Below are 15,997 nucleotides of genomic sequence, written 5' to 3'. Positions count from 1 at the left end.
GAATGACTCCCAGTGACCTTCTCCTGAAAGAAATTATTTATTGGAGTCAGATGACCACATTACATCAAATAGATTATGAGCAGAAAAAAGAAAATGTTCTTAATTTACTGACTGTTGACGTAGATAGAACGCAATCTTCCTGTAATAAGCCAGTCGTAGCCGTGGGAACGCATTTTTCACCAAGGGTTTTTTTCTTTGATTGACTTCTAACATTTGCTGCCACATGGCCAGCTCCCTGCCGATTGGAACGACCACGTTGTTTTATGTGCGACATCAAACAGAAACAAATAGGGCAAAACCTTTGTTGTTGTTGTAATTGTGTTACAAGGACACATAGCACTTTAAATTGTAGTCGATTATTTTAGTTTAAAGTATAACCTTAATGGGAGATGTGCAAGTAGAAAGCCTTTGTTCTCTAAGTTTGGCAGTGAGAACCTAAGCAACGATCAACACTTCTGGAAAAGCTTTTTTTTTTTATTTCTTTTGAATGCATGAGCCCAAGATATAATGGACACCAGAATAGCATGGCCTGTTTAGCATACACAGAATGCAGCATTCAAGAAGCAGATGCTCTGGTGCAACAGGGCCAGGCCAATTCACCATCAAAGAATCACCAATCAGTCCCACCACGCATCAGTGGGTGCTTGAGGATGATAAAAAAAAAAACAATGTTTAAAAACAATTAAAAGCTGAAGCAGAAGTGGACCCAGCAACATGACAATGACCCAAAACGTGGCAGTAAATCTACAAAGGTCTAGCTGAGATTATAAAAGGGAACCGATTTGGCCTAGTCAAAGTCCAGATCTCAGTCTAATTGAAATGTTGTAGGGGGACTTAAAATGAACACTGCATGCAAAGAACCCTGAACATGTCACTGCAGAAAGTGAGGAGTGGGGCCAGTTTTCCTCAGACCAATATCATACACTGGTAGATGACTAAAAGAAGCCGATTTATAGATAACCAGGGTGTCTTGACTTATTTTCTACCAAAATACAGCTTTTGTTAATATCTCTTTTGTTTACTTAGTAAAACTAGGTTGATTTGTCTGTTAACCGGCAGCTCAATCACTTTCTTTTCCAGTGATAAAACAATTAGATTTGGCCTCCATATGTGAACATTTAATAATCAAGGAATTGAATAATTCATTAATAGGGTGGTCTAATTCCCCCCCCCCCCTCCCCCCCCCCCCCCCCCCCCCCCCCCCCCCCAGATGAGGCTGGATCAAATCAGAAGAGGAGAGTGTCATGTGACTGATTCCTGTTTTCAAATCAGAACAGGATGCTTTAAAGAAAAACACTGAAGTAGCTTGTCTACCAAAAAGAACTGACAAAACTCCTGCGTATCTGTTTTTTTTTTCGTCAATCCAACATGTGTATACTGGTCTACTTCTTCAAATGCTTTGTGCAACATAAGCAGAAAGCAAGTCCATACAGAAAACCCTGTGAAGCTGAAACTTCTATGTTCTGGTTCCAAAGCCCATATTAACAGGGACGTGTATGTGGTTGTACTTATGCTTTGATTTCATACAATGGAGTCAAAATATCAAAATCTCCAACTTTTTGCTGTAATAATAGATTTTTCTGTTTATCACAGTTATGACAGTGAAATGTGACGGCAGAGGGAGCCTTGAGCTTTTAGTAGAAATGACATGCTTCACACAAAGTGTAAGCAAATGACTTCTTGTTCTGCTCTCTGTGAAATCACCAAGAGGCCTTTTTAGCACCCTCTAACACTGGAGGCGTGAAAGCTGAAAATATCACCAAAGCAACGTCTGTGTTTTTATGTGTGAAATACCAGTAGCTGGACTCAAATAATGGGCAGGTCAAGCATCCGGTTGGTTTTTGAAGATTTTACTTCTTCAACTCGTTGGGGCTTTTTAATTGCTACTTATTTACTGGATTACTTCAAAACCTTTCTGAGTGATAACCTGTTCTTTGTGTGGTTAAGAAAGTCACAGACTGGCCTGATAAAACACTACATCCGGAAGGAAAGTAGAATTTATGTTCTAATTTTAAACGAGGAGGCCACACAGGGGAAGAATGTACTGTGGTCCCACTTTCAGACCTAGAGGTTCTTTAGTATTTGACTCCACCTGCTGTCCGTTCACCGTTACTTACCCTCTGCTAACAAAGCTCTGCGGTGTTGTGTTAATGTAAAGAAGTGTATGTAGCTTTATGGTATAGGAATAAAAAAATCCCCAAAATGCGTAAAACCTCATTTTAGATCATGTACCATTAAAACATCACCTTGTGTCATGGCTTATAGAAGAATGATCATTTTAAACATGAACCCTGAGGTTTTCCTGGGGAAAATTGTAAAGTTTGGTTTTGTATCAAATCCATAATAATTAATTTTGCTATTGATAAAGTTAAACCAAATAGAATAAAAAATAAATAGGTAATTAAGGTATTTTGTTGCAAACAAAAAGCAACCGAGAAACATTTTTTATATATCTTTCTGCTGATAGAACACAAAAAATAACAAAATGGTATAGGCTAACACTGCCAGCAGCCATGGCCATTCTGTTATATATTATTTTTAATCTGCTTGAATAGAACCATGTCCAATATCCAATTCTGGAAACTTTAAATAAATAGGTTATGAAACACACCCTAACTTCTTTTTTTTTTTTTTTTTTTTTTTTGCAAATACATGGAAACAGTTTGTAATTTCAGACATAATTGGGATAATGTTCATTATTTGACCGTTTTAGTCCTTGTATACAATTTAAACTTAGAAATGCCTTACATAAGTCCACATGTTCACTCATGGGTTACTGATGGGTGCTGACCCAACGACCCATGGTCCCAGGGCTTTAGTTGACACATCTCACCACCAGAGAAGAACAAGAAAACATAAATACATTCGAAATAAGGGCATATAGTACAATTAAAACTAAAACTTGGAAAATATCATGATGAATTTATGAACTACAACAATAAGGACAAAACCAAATGTGTAATAAATTGGAAGTTGAAGTGATTTATAATCATTTAATTCAATGTCTTTTCTTGGGATTTTAAGTTACTCTGCAATACAAAGTAGTCCATAGTTGTAACATAGTAGGTGGAAAATGATAGGTGGCTCTTTAAATTTTTTGGAAATTAATAGCTGAAAAGTACATATGTATTTAGCTCAATTTAGTTTTGAAAGCCTAAATAAAATCCAATTATGAGTCATGAGAATAAAGTCATAAAATTAGGAGAATAACTTTTCCCCCTGCTTTAAACAAGGAATGTTCAGGATCTTGTAAAGTTATACTTTGGTATTGGTTTCACAAATAATGCAATACTAAATCTCTTTAGCACAGCGTCAACAAATCATTCGCAATAGGTGTCTCACGACCCCCACTTTGGAAACCCCTGGTCTAGATGTGCAAACAAGGTAGAGAAATGTCACAGTCAGCAACTAATAGCAGCTCGACTCGGTATTGTGTAGACGGATGAATGAAGCACGGGAAAGTATTCCGATTCAGATTTGTGGAAACATAAGAAAATAAAAATAAAACTAATTTTTGTCAGCTACAAAATAAAGCAGATAACAAGAAACGCCCAATAACCGTTGAACGTTGTGGCTGTCATGCAGCAAAATGTTAAACTGTATGAATACTTTTGCACTGTATGCTATTCCAGGAAGTTAAACTTTTCAGATAAACTGAAAGAAATATGAAACAACCTTTGTAGTAGCCTAATCAATAATCAGAGCTGTCTTTTTCTGAAATCAGTGGCCCTTATAAAAATAATAAAGAGTACACGCCTCATTATGTGTTGGAGCGCATTCTGTGTTGCCGACATGTTGGATGGCTCTCTCCTACTCAAGGCTGGCAAAGGAGCTGACGGGAGGAAACGCAGAGGGAGCAACTTTGACCCCATTTTCTGCAGTTTACGGTTGCAACAGCCGGGGATAACTACTGAAAGTAAATCACGGGGTGCAGATCACCATTCTGGGCTCAGATTGGTTCTGAAGATGAGTTTTACTTGGTGAGAACTATGCAGAAAACCAACAGATGGACAATAATCGTATGCTTTTTAATTTTTATCGCCGTCTTTCACAAATTAAAGCTGAATCACATTGTCAAATTAAGTACCCTGGCGTTAGAGAGTGTCAGCAAATGCAAGAAGCTTAAGGGTCTGAAGTTCCATCCTTATTTGCAAGCAGGGCTGTGTAAGACACTGGAATGACCTGGAAATTTTAAAGAACACTTTTCCAGGCCTTTAAAAAAAAACTGCGTAAGCATGTGTGCATGCACAGCATGTAGAAATATGAAGAAATTATTGTTGGTGTGCAGAGAAGGCTCGGGATTGTACATGTGAGAGAGCGAAATAAATTTAAATGAACAATCCAACTTGTTTCTTTATTAAAATGTACAGTATATTTATCTATACGTTTATCAATATGTAATACCACACTTCTCTTTGTTTGAGAGCATAAAACTGTATTTCAGCACAAAGCACGTATTTAGATATTTAGTAATATGCCATACCACATGTCTGTCTTTGTTATATAGCAAAAACATAACATGTCAATGTGAAATCACCTATTTATACATTAATATGCCACATCACTGTCTGTTAAAGACCATTTATTGTTTAAACAATGTATTTCATCGTTTCTGCTGTTTGTAACAAACTAGACCAAACCATGTGAAAACCGGACAGAAATTCTGGTAGTTATGATTTATTTTAGTTGGGCAAACAGCTTCTTCAGTACAAGTGAGAGACCTATCCAAGATGGCGGCCGCGCTTAAACGTCAGCTCCAATAGGCAACGCCAATCCATGGGGCGTCTACAGTTTGTACACTTGTCAGCCTCCGGTGTCCGTGATTTCCGCATGCCCGTGAAGGGAGCACGCCGTTAGGTCAGCTGACCATGAGCTGTCATGTGGTGTTCATAGGCAGCGGAGAGTATGCGGAAAGCGCATTGATAAACAACCCGGGCTCCCTTTGAGGACAGCACACAGCTCGGTGGTTGTGTGTTTTTTTTTTTTACAGGTTTGTTTAGTCTAGGCTCGTCCATCATGGCTTGGACAAAATATCAGCTGTTCCTGGCGGGGCTGATGCTCACAACTGGCTCCCTCAACACTTTGTCCGCCAAGTGAGTGGATGGAACTACGCTTCTGTGTTGTTTCTGTTTGGAGTTAGAGCCGCAATAGCCTGCCGGAGCTAGCAGGCACATAAAAGCCTTGACGTTTCGATTTGATCGTTTTACGTGTGATGGACGGGAATTAGTCGTTATTACGTGTTTCTTACATAAAGTCGGGGTTCAGCTTTTGAACAGCACAGGTGTAGCTAACCGGTGATGGAAGCCAAACCTTTATCTAGTTGTCAAGCTTTGGGAGAAAAAATGTTAAAAGTTAATGAAGCGTGTGTAAGAAGCGTCAACAGTTGGTGAAATATATTGGCGAATACGATCCTGCTAAAACACCAATGTTTTTAATTTAATTATTTTTTATTTATTTATTTATTTATTTATTTATTGATTTTTTTGCATAAGACCATACGAGTACTTAATGTGCTCTGATATATTTTGAAACTCCGGTGCTTAGCAGAGCTGCCTTCAGCGGTATATATTCTCTCAGTGATGGTGCTCTCAGGTCAACTCATGACTTCCTGTCATTATTGGTCATATAATTTGCGGAATCGAGCAGAATATTTAAATTTGCATTAATGTTTTGTATTGGGGTGAACTTTTATCACTATTTCTGAGTAGAAATTAGGCAGGTTTGACAGGTTAGAGACTTAAATGCGCGAGTTCAATTCTTTGAAAAGATATACTTACTCAACAAAACGTGGTAAACTTTAACTGATTTTACTCAAATTATCTCTTTTAATTACTGAGATAAATTTGACTCCAGTTTTTGTGTTTGAGTATTGACAAACTAGGATACGCAACATTTCATACACACCAGGTTAAAATTTCTTAACCAATATTCATCTCCTTTAATTGGTCTGGAAAGTGGCTGGTTGTAGCTTCCTCCCACTTTGATAATGAACTATTATATTATAAAACTGTTATATGGACTGTTGAGGTAAAAATGGGATTTCATTTTTTTATTTTTTAGAAATATGTGCCGTTATATCTGGGGTCCAGCCAACATCGCATTTCAGGAAAAACATCATACCTCCAGCTACACATGGTGGTGGTAGTATGATGGTCAAGCATGGGGTTTACTGCCTTAGGACCCGGATAACTTCTTATAAGTGACCTAACCAGTATCAATGAGGCTGTCAGGGGCACAGGACCTCTGAAAGGCTGCTTTAAAATTATTTGTGGTGTAAAAACAGATCAGGTAGTGCTTCACGCCTGATAATGCTTAAGACGACAGAGATGAGTTCATGCCAGAAGTCAGGAAACTTGCCATTGCTTGTTATTAGCACGTTCTTAATCTACTCCACTACACACAATTGTCTTTATATTTTAAAGAAATCCGTTCTAATAACCAGAGTGGACGATAATGAATGTTTAATTACTATTGATGCCAGAATACATTGTGCTGAAAGAAAACTGAAATAGCAGGGATGAAATGATAAATTTCAAATGAGTAATACAACGGACTGTAGAGTTATCCCATCATCTGAAGCCATATTTCACAGTCAGTGGGATCACGGAGCTGCCACGTTAGGTTCAAACCCGGTTGAACTGAAACAAACATGATAGATTTCAGCATTTTTCAAAAGATAAAGTGAATGAAAACATGGGTAACTCTTAGCTTTATTTGTCGCTGAAGATCATTACGAAAAAAGGTGTGAAATAAATAAAACCGATTGTAGCTAAAACTGAAAGCTGAGGGCCAGGGAAGGATCTCTGAGTGCAAGTTTCAAATGTGACAGACACATGTCAGGAGGACAATCTCATGTCTGAGCCTGAAACACACGTTTGCTTACAGTGTAATAAAACTGCTACTTCGCCGCAAAAATGGAACTAGAATTAAGTAAAATGCTTTTAAAATGTGTGTATTTTTCCTTGATTTGAGCAGGTAAAAAAGATTATTTGCCAATGGAATAAGATTTTTGCACTTAAAATAGGAACAATTCATCTCCATCATCTTATTTCAAGTGCAGTTTATCTAATTATCTTATTTTAGGGGTCAAACTACTCATTCCATTGGCAGATATTCTTATTTACCTGCACAAATCAAGGATAAATGCACTAACTTTAAGAACATTTTACTTATTTTTAGATCCGTTTTTGCAGTAAGTTACAGATGATCTACAATACTATTTATAAGCATTAATTAGCCTCCTCCTCTAAGCACATACGGAGTGGATCGCGTTCGAGAATCACAAGGTTTGGCATTTTTAACTTCTCCAATCTTTTGTGATGTCAGCGGTATCCTTCCTGTCGCCCGCTTCCATTTCCCTCGCGTCGGGTTTTTATTGTCTAAGAAAACCGTGCTCAGCTCTGATGTGTCAGATGAAACCCGCCCTGTCATGTTGCTCAGACGGGAACTCTTGCTACTTACAGGTAAAGTTTCACCACAGTCACATGAGAGCTTACCTGCCCAGCAGCTCGGTCGTCCTGCCGCTGCCTGCATGTTGCTTTTACACACTGGAAGGGAAGATAGTCATAGTGCCACAGTAAATAAAAAAAAGGCTGATTACAGTAGATTTGATCTATGTCTTGCATTTCTGCAGGTTCCTCTGTGAAATGATGAGCTTAGGGGTTTAAAACGTGTCACGGAAGAATTTGGATGATGACTGACGTGTGAGGACAGGACCCTCACGTGTCAGTCATGCTCCCTCTGACAAGCCCAAGGATTTATGCAGACCTAGGCACTCATTAACCACACCAGGGAAATGCGACGTCACGGCTCTGTCTGGCCTGCTGTCACGCATATGGCAGAACTTATTAACTGGATTTGCTCCCTGACATTTTTTGTAAACTTAAATTATAATAAAGGCTTTCACTGCTGCTTGTTTGTTTTCTTTTAATTATTGGTTGCTCATGTATGGTATGAATAATTCTGTGTGCCTGATGTGTTTCTCTCTGCCAGATGGGCTGACATGTTCTCAGCGAAGGGCTGCCATGGTGACCCTGACCACGCCTTCTCCCATCCATTTGTACAGGTACATTAATGCATTTTAAGTTGTTTTTTTTTTTAGCACAGACAACTGAAACTCATTCTCTTACTCTTTGTTCACGCAAATGGAAAGCGTCAAACATGAAATGGTAGTCTATTTGTGGTATCTCTAACTTATTTTTCATTCAAATGGTTCCCCCATTGAAAGCATTTGTGAAAACAAAACAAAGAAAAGGTAGAACCGAGTGCATCCCTCTGTCTCTGTTTCCAGGCAGTAGGAATGTTTTTGGGCGAGTTCAGCTGTCTCGCAGTCTTCTACATCTTGGTTTGCCAGGACAGACGCAGGCCGGAGCCGCGGATGAACCGCGGCCAAAGTTTCAACCCTCTACTCTTCTTTGCTCCGGCGATGTGTGACATGACAGCCACTTCCATCATGTATATCGGTAAGTTCAGCTGAAGAAGAAACCTTGTGTGGTTAGTATGGTTTGGGTGCTGCTTCAGAGAACGGAAATTGTTTGCACTTCTACATTTTTAGGCGGCTGTTAAAGGGGACATATTCTTTTAAATCCTTCCGTTTCACATCTATATTATTCAGTTGGGGTCTATATAAAGTGGAACTGCAATGCTTTGGTCTGAATTCTTCGTTATTGTTTTCCCACAGCCCCTTTATCACCCCTTGTTCCGAGGTGCGTCTGCATAAACTGTATAGGTCGCAGCTAGATTTCAGCAAGAATTGAAAATGCAGGCGTCACAAAACTGGGTTAGCAGGAAGTCCGTGACCATGTTTAGCAGCTCTCTAGCAAATACTGTGAAGCAATTGTTCTAAAAACCAAATAAAAATGAGAGAAAACTGAACAGGATGAAAAAATATGACCCAAACAGAATAGAAAGATGCTACACAGCACCTGCACAGACTACATTAAACTTTTCTGCACTCCGTGAAACTCCAGCTGCACAACAAAAAGTTTTTTTTTCTTTTTTTGCATATGTCCTTTTTAAGGATCATGCACATTTTTGTCATTTATTTCCGATCATTATTAGTTGCCAGAAGTAACTGTTTGCAGTGTGTCTACATTAAATTCCAGGATCTTGTTTGTAAAACTGTCCTTTATTTTTTTCTCCCGTCCAGCTCTCAACATGACGAGCGCCTCCAGCTTCCAGATGCTTCGCGGAGCCGTCATCATCTTCACCGGTCTGCTCTCTGTGGCCTTTCTGGGTCGTCGGCTCGCACCCAGTCAGTGGCTTGGCATCTGCATCACCATCCTCGGCCTGGTGGTAGTGGGACTCGCCGACATCGCCAGTGGCCACAGCGATGACTCCCACAAGCTCAGTGATGTCATCACAGGTAAAAGATTTTGATATTTTTTGAGAAAAAAATTAGAGTTAATCCCCTCACAAAGATGAAGTCTTTAGTTGGCTGTGAATGAAAGATGAAAACTACCTTCTGCTCTGCAGGCGATCTCCTGATCATCATGGCTCAGATCATTGTTTCGGTGCAAATGGTGCTGGAGGAGAAGTTTGTCTACAAGCACGACGTGCATCCTCTGCGAGCCGTTGGAACCGAAGGTAAACAAGTTAATAAGCAAGATACAGTACGGGAGATGAGTGCCAGTATTCGTGCAAATAAGGGTTAACTTTAAATGTGCTCCACCTACAAAAGGGATGCTATAATCGCTGTTAAAACAGGGAGGAATGGGTGGGGGAGGCTGACCGTGCGTCTGTCAAACGCAAAGACCTGCGCTCTTTGTGTGTAATGGGGTGAATTAATCAGAAACCATCTTAAATCGTTCAGCAGACCCACAACAGGAGACCTCTAATGCTCAATAAAACACCAAGCATATCACTCAGAGTCTGCCTCATACTGGCACCAGTTCCAAGAGCTTTGATCCCCATGGCCCCCCAATGCTCGACAGGACTGCTTTTAAAGGTCTTCCAACACTCAGACGACCTGAAAAACCTAACCTGTTGGATTTTTGTGTCAAAATTAACAAAAGAGAAAGACAAATGAGGATAGAGACCTAAGATGCTGCAGCTGCTCCCCAAGAGTGATGGGTTAATAGCAGAGAACAAATTTCGTTGTAATGTATGTCTCAATAACAATAAAGATATTACTATAATTCAAAAACAATATATATTGATCGATAGACGAATATCGATGATAGAAAATAGGGTCAATAAAAAGTTCAATACAATAACAGTTGTCCTTCCTTTTGCATTTTAGCCACGTAGGTTAATATTGCAGTCATTACATCCTCCCAACCAATCACAATGCAGACCCAGTAACCAAGCTCTGCCCCCTTCAAAGAGTTCAAAGACCACACCTTCTTTTTTTTCTTTTTCAAAAACTTAATATTTTAGTAAAAAGTTGGTTGGCTGTATCTAAAAACTAGTCGCTAAGCAACAGCATAAAATGGCCAAGGCTGCACTTAAAATATATCTTTTGAATTTGTTGATAATTATCGATATCGATCCAGTATGATTTCTGTTTTATCGATTTTTTTTCTATATCGTCCAGCCCTACACTTGCTTCCTTCCTCTCAGCAGCTCTCTAGACTGATTCACGTATCTCCACCCGCAATGGGAAGACAGCAAACACAGCACTAAGCGAAAGCGAAAAAAAAGACCCCCCCCCCCCCCCCCCCATAGCCAGGGTCCAGATGTGTGATAAAAGGTGTTGCTGGAAAATGTAAACAAGCAGCTTTATCAGAAGATAAACTGCGTTCCTGTGAGAGAACAAACAAATCCATCAACACTGCTTTGATGTGTTTTCGTCAGAAGCAGGAGAATCACTCAGAACTTTGAGGTACAAAATAGCTGCGCACTGAACTGAGCAGCCACACAAGAAGCCCGGATAAAAACTCAGTCAGCACCAGAGATCATTTATTAGAGAAGCTTACCCAGAATACAACCATCCCCTCTTATAATGTTGTGGAAAAAGACGTCTACAGACTGTCAGAGGGTGTGTTGCTTATATTCAAAGTACTCAAAAAAGCGTTCAGGCCTTTTAATCTTCCTCACATTTGATCAACTTATACCCAGAAATTTTTGTGCGTTTTTATTGGTCTTTTAGAATTTTACTATCGTAATGTAGAAAGAAGAGCATACGATCTTTTAATGATTTTATTTTTTTTGATTTTAAATAAAAATCCAGGAAGTGTGTTGTGCATTTATATTCAGCCCTGTTAATATGGATACTCTCGCATAACTTCTCCAGATGTCCCTTAATTGGCAAAGAATGTTTCCCCAGTGTGTAAACTTCATCAGGACTGCGTCACACGAAGGGTTACCTGTACTGACCTTTGAACTAGAAGAGTCGGCGCTCACCAATAAACATATTTGCAATGCTATTTTTTTTTTATTTTTTTTTAGATATTGTCGTTTTAAAGCTATAAATCTGCAGGTGCTATTACAAAAGTAGAGCAACTAAAATAACATTTTAGATGCAGCTCACTGGAGGATTGTGCTAGTTTTTTGAACAGGCTTGAAGGACCCACATGTGGTCCTTGGGGGGGCTACCTGGTGCCCACGTGCCCCATGTAACTTAACCTCCGTATAGACCAGGGATGTCAAACCCATTTCTATATTGGGCCACTTTGGCATCATGAAGTCATTAAAAGGGCCCTGTATAGATGACACTTTTGATTTCGTAATTTCATTCCAGTTCACATAAAATTGTTTAAAAAAAATCACAATACAATAAAATTAGCACAATTGACATGTTTATCTGCAAGAAAACGTTAATATTGGGGTGAGTTACACTTTAAACTGCATCATTCTGCATCACTTTTTCTCTTTTTGGACATTTCTGGGTTGTTTTAATGTGTTGAGGAAAAACTGACATCTAGTGGCAGGATGCTGTTACTACAGTTAAATAAAATCAACATTCGCTACAGGAGGCACAGTTTTAGCCACTTTATACGATTTAAAAGGATATATGTCTCTACTTTAAGACATGATATGTTTGTTTAATTTGGCTCTCGAGGGCCGGATAAATTGCCTCGATTGGCCAGATTCGGCCCGCGGGCCTAGAGTTTGACACGTGTTGTATAGACCCACCAGACCTCAGCGTCAGACAACAAACAGCTCCATGAAGAACAAGAAACACACCAGACAGGCCGGGGACTAAGTCCTGGATGCAGGGTTTGGTTTTAAAGCTATAACCCAAGCTTTGTACAACTCAAAGAGCACTGTTCGGTCCGTCCTCTGAAAAGCGATGAGAACTGAAAACCTTCACCTGAACTGACTGGGTAGGCAAGGAGGACACTGATCAGACGCATCAAACATGTGGAACAAGGAGCTCTGGTCAGATGAGATCAAAACTGACTTTTTGGCTCACAGACTAAACACTTTCTGTGGCAGAAAACTAACACACAGTGCCCGTGGTAAATATTTGGTGGGGGAGGCATCATGGTGTGGGGATGTTTTATCTCTAGCAGGGACAGCAGCAGGTTCTAGTATTGGCTCATGGGGCTGAGTACAAATGAACACCAGCCTTTATTCTTTATTTTTTGTGTGAAAGATGGTGTGGTTGATTTGATTTAGGGGTGTCAGAGTGAAGAGTCTGAATACAAATGCGCCTCATAGAAGTTTATTTAAGAAAACTGGGAATAAGATAAGATAAGATAAGCTTTATTGATCTCACATTAGAGAAATTCACATGCCACATTGGCTCAGTAATCAGTAGTGATAGTAAAGAGGAGTCAAGTAGGACGAGGTGCATCAAATATATACACAGTATGTCCTTGTTATACCATGGATCAAAAGGAGTAGGTAAGAAAAAGAAAAAAAGAAAGAAAAAGAAAAATACAAAGAGAAATAAGGCAGAGGATGTCTTCTGTACATTCACTGTGGCTTATACGCGTGTGAATATATTTTATTGTTTTCCTTCGACCAGATGTGTTGGTCCAGAACATGAAATCCCTCCCTGTAACATGATAAAATATATAAAAGCATGAATGTTTTTTTGCACTTTTCAAGTCACAGAGACTTTGTTTTTTTTTAGTTGTTTTACTAGTTTTGTTTAGTTAAGATAAAAAAAAACTGATTAAAAACAATTTCCATTATTTAACTTGAATGAATTCAAGATGTTTATATTTTAAGTGACAGTGATATATTTCACTTAATACTAATTTGCGTTTGCCGTTTTCAGGTCTTTTTGGTTTTGTCGTCCTGTCCCTGCTGCTCATCCCCATGTACTTCATCCACGTCGGCAACTTCAGCGACAACCCTCGGCAGGTCCTGGAGGACGCGCTGGACGCCTTCTGTCAGATCGGACACAAGCCCCTCATCCTCCTGGCCCTCCTGGGCAACACGGTCAGCATCGCCTTCTTCAACTTCGCCGGGATCAGCGTCACCAAAGAGATCAGCGCCACCACCCGGATGGTGCTGGACAGCCTGCGCACGCTGGTCATCTGGGTGGTGAGCCTGGCGCTGGGCTGGGAGCGCTTCCACGGCCTGCAGGTCCTGGGATTTTTGGTGCTGCTGATAGGGACGGCGCTCTACAACGGACTTCACCGCCCCCTGCTGGCCAGGATACCGTGGTGTGCCGCCAGGATGAACCTAGAGGAGGATAGCAGTGATGCGGAAAGGGAGAGACTGCTGAACGACGGACGGGTGCAGGCCTGTGAAGACACATAGAATAAGCTGAAAGCACTGACAGCGCCACAGAAACGGCAGCTTTCGTAAATGCTGTCCGACGTTTTTTTACCCTTTTTCTGTTTACGCCTCAGGTTTTAATTGATCTCGTAAAATGCTGTAATTGGAATTTTTTTTTTAAAAGTAACAGTAACAGGGAACAACACTTATTTCCTTTCTTGCTGAGAACTAAATAGGTCTACTGACAACACTTTGACACAGACCAATCAGTTTCACTACGTTTCAATGAGAAAAAAAAAATCCCACATTGAGAAATATTAAAGTCACTGCTGTCGCTGGTACTCCTGCTGTCAGTAATGTGTCCAACCATCTTTTGCCTGTCGAATAGCACTTTCCGGTACTCTTCTAAAACATTTCACAAGGTTGAATCAAGTTTTCTTACAGAATGGAGGTCTGACATGGCAATAAAGAAGGTTTCCTTTTGTGCCTGGTGAACCGTTCCTGTGTTGTTTCGGTCAGACGTTTCGGACTAATAACCTGCTGAAAGCGCCTTTTCGCTCAACCTGATTTTCATTTGAAGAGTCCTGGTGTTTCAAGGAGCTCACAAGATTCCCAGAGCTTTGGGAAAAAGAAAACAAACATTCTTTGTTTCACATCAAAGGAGTCTGCAGCCAAAATTCTCTCAGTCTTTCTCTATTCTGAGGAAAACACAGGCTTCCCATTAAAAAGCCCCCGCAGAGTTCAGCAAACTCTAAATGCTTGCATTTGTGAGGGTAGGATAGAAAAGGCTTATTTACTCACGTCACTCCATGTAGGGAACGTTTAAAGGTTGTTACAGAGGCTTGTTGACCCGACAATACAACCGCTTGATGCATTTGCCTTACAGTGAGCTTTGGAGATCTTCTTCCTCTCTTTCCATCTCGTCTATTTATCCAATCTAAACTCGGATCCTCATCCACCCTGATGACCAATGTTTGAGAAGTCATGAGTTAAAAGTTGTTAGAAAACCCTGATCAAATTAACTTGATTGATTCAATTGATTTACTTTAATGAAACATTTTAAACGATTGTGTTTTGGCGGAAATGTGGCATTAATGTTAGGAAGTTTGAAAATGACTTGGGCATTGTCATTGTCATTTGGCATTTGTGGTCTTTATTTTGCTTTGCGATCGGTCCAATTTGTGCTAATATTGGTTCCCCACACTTGAAACTGACGTCGATGTTGTCTTTACACGTTCTGCGAGGATCAGGGTTTGTTCTCATCCCAAAACGTCAGACAGTTACGATCTAGAAATAGAAGAGAGCCGGAGAGGCTTCTACATCACAACGCTGTTTTAAAGAGAAAGTTTTTGTGTAAGAGGTGCTTTTTGCTTCTTAGACACTCAAAAACACTTTTTTATGTACCTCTTTCTCATTATTGTGAGCTTTTAGAAAAGAAACTTGAGCAGTTTCTTTGCTGTTATTACAACAAAGAAAATGAGAGAAAATTACTCTCCACATCAAACCCTTTCCTTTGTCTTATATTTTGTCGAAGGCAGACCAATGTGTCATCATGTCTCTAAATGATTACAATATTTTTTTAAATATGAAATTAGTACATTTAGTTCATTGTGCCAAGTTTTCTGCTTGTATGTGAACATACAAGTATGCTTCCTTACAGCACTAAATGTACTTTAGGAAAGTATTGTTAAATCTCTTAGTTGAGATCTTTCCTGTAGTTAGAGAAGCAGAAAAGTTTGTACAGTATAGAATGACAAAGGGAACTCTTATTAAATTTACTCAAATATTGTGTTTTTTTCCCCTCAGGCATATTCTGTAAAAAAAAAGTACAGAAGTAAAGACTTTTTGCTTTTTAATTTCATGAAATTTTAAATTGAATGCATTGCGACATCATTTAGCTGTACATTGACAGGTTTGAATATGTTGAATATTAATAAAAATGTATCTTCATTCAGAGTCAGCTGTCGTGTTTGTTTCTTCTTTATAGTTTGATTCTGTAGAGAAAACATAATCATTATTATTAAACTCAAAGGACAATTAGTTTCTGCATTAAGGACTGTTCGTTACAGGAAATAAATGATATTTACCATTTACCTTGGGATCAATCAGTGCAAGTTTCCACAGCAAAGATGCAAACTGCTGCTCCCCTCTTTGTTTTACCAGATAGGGTATAATAATGCCACCCAGCGAGTAAAAGGAGAATTGCCCCATCACTATGTGGTCAAGTTGACTAACAATAATTTTAGCCGTCTGGTTTAATCTTTTCTTCCACAGATGGCTTCCTGTTGTTTTCCAATAATCCTGGAGTCACTGCCCTCCGAATGCTTTTCTGTTGGTTTTAACCACAGATCTGTCATGGTTTTTAAGTGTTTGGTCCACATGC

General features: G+C 39.5%; 1 protein-coding gene across 1 annotated transcript; it reads left to right on the top strand.

Annotated features, from left to right (window-relative positions):
- Nucleotides 1-4,876: 4,876 nt before the first annotated feature.
- On the top strand, nucleotides 4,877-15,574 carry slc35f6 (solute carrier family 35 member F6). Its single transcript, XM_012869117.3, has 6 exons — nucleotides 4,877-5,093; nucleotides 7,993-8,065; nucleotides 8,291-8,462; nucleotides 9,149-9,364; nucleotides 9,475-9,585; nucleotides 13,169-15,574. The coding sequence occupies exons 1-6, from the start codon at nucleotides 5,017-5,019 to the stop codon at nucleotides 13,654-13,656; spliced, it is 1,137 nt and encodes a 378-aa protein (XP_012724571.2). The 5' UTR covers nucleotides 4,877-5,016; the 3' UTR covers nucleotides 13,657-15,574.
- The last annotated feature ends 423 nt before the right edge of the window (nucleotides 15,575-15,997 follow it).

Source organism: Fundulus heteroclitus, chromosome 15 (assembly GCF_011125445.2).
Source record: "Fundulus heteroclitus isolate FHET01 chromosome 15, MU-UCD_Fhet_4.1, whole genome shotgun sequence".
NCBI lineage: Eukaryota > Metazoa > Chordata > Actinopteri > Cyprinodontiformes > Fundulidae > Fundulus > Fundulus heteroclitus.
This window is presented reverse-complemented; position numbering and strand designations above follow the sequence as displayed.